Below are 6,468 nucleotides of genomic sequence, written 5' to 3' on the forward strand. Positions count from 1 at the left end.
CACATGATAACAAATCCCAGTGGAAACCAAAATTGGATTCAAGTTTCAACCCTTAACACATTAATATTTAGCCATCCCTGTGGACTATTCAGAGCTTACGCCACAGTAGATCAACACCCAACCTAATTCCCCGGCCACTGAAACAACACCACCACAGTAGATCAATCACGGCCGAACACGTACCCAGCTTTCTTCCTTCTAAGAAACACAAAGGCGTATAGATTTCATATTAGATGATTTAGGTAACCTTACCTCTCAATAATAACTGTCAAAAAATCAAACATATTAAATTACATAAAATTAAACCATTACTTTCACTCCTACCCTATATATAGATTTCTCTAAACCTTGAAATGTTCAAAATCACAACACCCTTTTTCCCTTCACTTTGAAAACACCCCATTTTCTGACATTTCCCGACGAAAGGGGGTTAACATAACCCGCCCCATCTCTCCTATTGTCCCCAAAACATGTCGTCGGATAATAATCATCATCGTAATAGTCCTTCTCAGTATTTTCAACACTCATTGGAGCTTATTGCCGGCGAACTCTCAACAGCCACAGGAGCTTCCCCAACGCTCGGCCAACTACTTAAACACGTTGGTGATACAAGAAAAGAAGCCACCGGCGACGAAACTCCTGTCCATGAAGTCCTCGTCGACGTCACCGAGCCGCGCCCCATACCCTTTGTGCTTTCCTTTAACAACCTTACTTATAGTGTAAAGGTTCCTCGCAAAATGACGTTGCCTGGTTTCTTCAGACGGAGGGGTGGAAGCGCCGCTGCAGATGCTGCTATCGTAGATAATCCACTTGCCGGAGATAGTTATTTTACGAGGACAAAGACGTTGCTTAATGATATCTCCGGTGAGGCTCGAGACGGTGAGATACTCGCTGTGCTTGGAGCGAGTGGTTCAGGTAAGTCGACGCTGATCGATGCTTTAGCCAATAGAATAGCTAAAGGGAGTTTGAAAGGAAACGTTACTTTAAATGGCGAAGCTTTGGAGTCTCGAATGTTGAAAGTCATTTCAGCTTACGTTATGCAAGATGATTTGCTTTTCCCAATGCTTACCGTCGAAGAAACCTTAATGTTCGCAGCTGAGTTTCGCCTTCCTCGGACTTTGTCGAAATCTAAGAAGAAAATGAGAGTTCAAGCCTTGATCGATCAATTAGGCTTAAGAAATGCAGCCAAAACTGTAATCGGTGATGAAGGTCATCGTGGTGTTTCCGGTGGAGAGCGTCGTCGTGTATCCATCGGAATCGATATAATTCATGACCCCATTATTCTTTTCTTGGATGAGCCTACATCAGGACTGGATTCAACCAGTGCTTTCATGGTGGTGAAGGTTTTACAGAGGATAGCTCAGAGTGGAAGCATTGTTGTAATGTCAGTTCATCAGCCAAGTTACCGTATTCTCGGATTGCTTGACCGATTGATATTTTTGTCTCGTGGACAAACAGTTTACAGTGGTTCACCGAAGACTCTCCCTCTGTATTTCTCGGAGTTCGGGTATCCAATACCCGAGAACGAGAACAAAACGGAGTTTGCCCTGGACTTAATCCGAGAACTCGAAGGATCTCCTGGAGGAACAAAAAGTTTGGTCGAATTCAACAAGTCATGGCAAAGCATGAAGCATACTAGAGACACCGAGCCAGATCGAGTCGGTTTATCGCTAAAAGAAGCAATTAGCGCCAGTATATCTCGAGGTAAACTCGTCCCAGGTGCTACAAATGATGTCAATTCAACTTCCATGGTTCCAACATTTGCAAATCCATTTTGGAAAGAAATGGTGGTACTGTCAAATCGATCCATCCTAAATTTAAGACGGATGCCGGAGTTGTTCGGAATTCGTTTGGCAGCAGTTCTAGTGACAGGGTTCATTTTAGCGACAGTATTTTGGCAACTTGATAATTCACCAAAAGGGGTGCAAGAAAGACTAGGGTTTTTCGCATTCGCAATGTCGACAACATATTACACTTGTGCCGATGCTCTTCCAGTTTTTCTCCAAGAAAGGTACATTTTCATGAGAGAAACTGCTTACAACGCTTACAGGAGATTATCATACGTCATATCAAATGCTTTAGTGACGTTACCGGGCTTGATTTTGCTCTCGTTTGCTTTCTCCATGACAACATTTTGGGCAGTAGGGCTAGACGGCGGATTATCAGGATTCTTATTCTATTTCCTAATTATGTTTGCTTCGTTTTGGTCCGGAAGTTCATTCGTGACATTCCTTTCGGGTGTCGTCCCGCATGTGATGTTAGGCTACACCATAGTCGTCGCTGTTCTAGCATATTTCTTACTCTTTAGCGGCTTCTTCATCAATCGTGACAGAATCCCGGGTTACTGGATATGGTTCCATTACTTATCCCTTGTGAAATACCCATATGAAGCAGTCTTACAAAATGAATTTGAAAACCCAGCAAAGTGCTTCGTGAGAGGGATTCAAATATTTGACAATTCACCACTTGGAGCAGTCCCTCCCGCCATGAAAGTGAGATTGCTGCAGTCATTAAGCAATACTTTGGGAATGAGAATTACAAGCTCAACCTGTATGACAACGGGGTTGGATATTCTGAAGCAAGAAGGGATTACAGATTTAAGCAAATGGAATTGCTTGTTGATTACAGTGGCTTGGGGTTTCTTGTTTCGGATTTTGTTTTACTTCTCTTTGTTATTGGGAAGCAAAAACAAAAGATCATGAAAAACCCGGATGATTGTTTTTAACAAGTTTAAGGTTGGGATTTAGCAGAAAAATGTTGCTGTAATTTGTGTGCATCTTTATTGTATTTGATTTTTACTGTTGGTAAAGCTTAGATTGAAGTGCAAAACCTTTTCATATCTGGAAAATAATTCATGTTCCATTTCTTGAATCATTATTTTTTTGATTAATTGTTACAACTTACAACTTTTAATTCATTTGTATTCTCTTGCAAACTAATGCTACGATTTTGTTTTAAACTGTTATTCTTATATATATATATATAATGTTGCTTTTGCGTGGCTTTTGCTTTAGATATAAGTAGGTAACCAAGTTCCAGCTTACAATATATTTTCACTTTGATTGTTGAACGTTTTGCTTCTTTTTTAAAAAAAGAACTATTTGGTGAAAAGTAATATTTGATTCTTTTTCTTTTTCCTTTTAATATGGTGAATGATGAATTTAAATTGATTTTGAACAAGAATTGAGTCTATCTCAACAGTTAGAATAGCTTTTGAAAAACTACAAACGGACATGATAACAATCATACGATGTAAATCAACACTAACAAACTGTAAATCTATATTTTGATTACTCAATTTTAAAAAGTTATAAATTGGTCATTAAACTATTCGAAAGTCTTCATTTAAGTTACTGAATTATTTAAAAAATTTTATTTAAGTTATTGAGTTGTTAAGTTTATTCTTTAAAAAAAGTTCAGTTGGCAAGCTCCAAGTGATGATTAAACAATCAATATGGTGGATTAGTACCTATCAACGAGTAAAAGAATATACCTTAGATCCAAGTCGATCTAGTGGTCAGTATTGAAGATCGGAGAAGAAAGTTATTTGGATTTTAGTTTGTAGGTTCATAATATTTAAAGTTATTTCATGAAAAAAATTTTGATTTGTAGAAGAGAAGAGAAAGTAGAGCTTTCAATTGGTGCACACCGTGCAAAAGAGAAGACCATATAACAACGATTTTAACAGCCAATGATTTAAATAATTTTAACTTTTTAAAATTGAATGGCTAAAATATAAACTTACTAATAATTTAATAAATTTGGATGTAATTTATACCGAAGAAATTGTAAGTTCATTTATGTAACCAAATTTGACTTTTCATTTTCTCAAACTTAAATTTTCAGGCTTAGATAAAAGAACCATTTCATGCGGTTCTGAATTTAGATATTTGAATGATTCATTCATTTAAGTTTGGTAGCCTAACTTTATCACTTGTTTATACACACAAAGTAATATGCTACCTGTTTCTTAGAGTTTTCACACTTTTTTGTTTTTAAATCTTCACTCATACTTTGGGATTACTCTCTCAACTGTTTGTCAAACAAGAAATTTCTTTGAAATACAGCAGTTGCATCATCATTTTCACTCAACTATTAACATATTTTAAATCATATAAATTAAAATTTTAAAAATTGTTTAACAATAAAAGTAAAAACATCCAAATAAAATATATTAATAAAAATATTCTTAAATTCATATAAATATATCAATTAAATTTTTATACAATTATATAAAAACTAAGCCATCCTTAATTCCCAAAGTTGCAAGTAAGAGTAACATCCATATTTATGGATTTTTAAGAAAATGTATAAAAAAACTATTTTAAAGTAGAACATCCTCATATTGTGTATGTACGAAACTAGTAGCCCTCCTTTCTTCCATTGAATATAGGTTAATTTTATATATTTATTTATTTCATATTTATGGATTTAGGTTGGGTAAAATTGTATTTTAGGTTTAGGTTTTAAATAATGTGTTATTTTTATTTGGGTTTGGGCTTTAGAGTGCATATTTAGACTTGATAATAATTTGGATTTGGATTCTTGTATAAATAGTTTAATCAACCCAAAATCAAAACCAACTTAACCAAACTTGATTTGATCAAATTTTAGAATTGACTCAATTCGATCAATTAAGTTGTTTTAATCGTAACTCTAGCAAATGATATACTACATAATATAATAATATAATATATAACTATTATTAAATTTATTAATATATTATAGATTATAGTAAAAGATATAGTATTACATAATATTATAATATTTAATGCATAAATAAACTTTTAACATATTATATATTACATGATACAACGTTTACATAATATAATAATGGGTAAAGTACTTAATTAGTTATTAAATTTTTAATTTTTTTTACTTTGGTCACTCAACTATGAAAAATTATGATTTAATCACAAGAGTATTTGAATTCAATTTTTCTAGTCATTAAGGCGTTAAGTGTAAAACGGGATGATGACATGGACTTAAAATTGCTGACGTTGAAGTAAAAAATCTTTTATTAATGCCACGAAATTTCCACCTAAAAATTTACTTTTTTTTTTGTGTGTGTGTGTTAATATAAGATATATAAATATAAAACCTTTTTCTCCTCTCTTCTCCTCTCCTTTGTTCAAACCCTAGCCACCTTGCCATCGTCGTCGCTTGACCTTCCTCCAACAACTCCAAAGAGCTCACTGGACCACCTTACCTAACCTTCTCTCTCACTGTTGAGGAACCACCATCAAGCACCATTGTCTACCTTCGCCCTCACACCTATCACTAGCACAACACTCCCGTCTCGAGTCTCGAGTGCCCCTTCTCTGAACAGAAGCATTATCATCACCACTCAAGACCTTCCATTAATCTTTCTCACACCACTCTTGGAAACCCAACACCACCACACTACCCCAAAAATCGGAACAAAAGTATACCCATTCAAAATCCAAACAAAAAAAATCCATAAATAGTAAACAAAGTGAAAAAAGAAAAAGAGGAGCCTTTCGAATAACCTGCAACAAAAAAGATATATAGTAGTTAATATATTATGTATTACTAGTATAACACATGATATAGTATTACATAATATAATAATATATTTTATAACTATAAATAAATATATATGATTATTATATTAGAAAAAATCCGGTTCAAAAACGGTTTTCATTCATAGTGAAAAATAAAAAAATTTTGAAAATCGATCCGATTTATGATATTTATAGTAATAAACCCCAGATCAATTTTGCACCTGTGTGTTCGGATAGATGGATCCTTGCCGTTCCGACTTTCAACCAAATGAACTTATTCTTTATTCTCATACCACGAACTACTTCGAGTGTGGGCTTGAACTATTCAAATCAAACACAAAACTATAAATAGTTTTCTTTCTTTGAGGTGAAAAAGAAAATTCTCTTCTCAATTAGAAATCGGTAGAATTGTTATACCAGAAAATATATTTATTTTTAGAGAATAAAAGTCTTTCTATTTTCGAGAGAATAATGATATCTAAAAGTTGTTTAAATAGCCCTACTGTGCCATCTATTTATAGGGAGAGCAATCTCATTTAAATTCATTTTCGACACAAAAACATTGAATATCATATAACATATTTCAATCCATTCTCATAATACACATCATGTCCCTACTAAATTATGTTAGAACCGTAAATAATATATAATATAAAATTAAAACTGTAAATTAGGATCTATCATGTCAAATCATCAAGAATAAGTCAAGAACAAAACTAGTTGAGGAATCGTACATAAATTCATCGATTTCTTGAAATCTACAGATCTTGGGGTTTTGATCTTCCAAATTATCACACAAGTAATCTAGAGAATGTGACTCTCTCTTTTCTAAAAATTTAATATTAGAAAAGTTATCTTGTGTGTAACCCTAATATATATAACTTTGGCACATTATTCCTAATTTCTAATCAGCCCATCACCAATTAGAAATTAGTTACTAGAG

The 6,468-nt window shown here is 33.8% G+C and overlaps 1 protein-coding gene across 1 annotated transcript; it reads left to right on the plus strand.

Moving 5' to 3' along the window:
• Positions 1–366: 366 nt before the first annotated feature.
• LOC105780778 (ABC transporter G family member 6) lies at positions 367–2,890 on the plus strand. Its single transcript, XM_012605274.2, has one exon. It carries the CDS (start codon positions 471–473, stop codon positions 2,700–2,702), a length of 2,232 nt encoding a protein of 743 aa, XP_012460728.1. The 5' UTR covers positions 367–470; the 3' UTR covers positions 2,703–2,890.
• The last annotated feature ends 3,578 nt before the right edge of the window (positions 2,891–6,468 follow it).

The sequence above is a fragment of the Gossypium raimondii genome, chromosome 4 (assembly GCF_025698545.1).
Source record: "Gossypium raimondii isolate GPD5lz chromosome 4, ASM2569854v1, whole genome shotgun sequence".
Classification (NCBI taxonomy): domain Eukaryota; kingdom Viridiplantae; phylum Streptophyta; class Magnoliopsida; order Malvales; family Malvaceae; genus Gossypium; species Gossypium raimondii.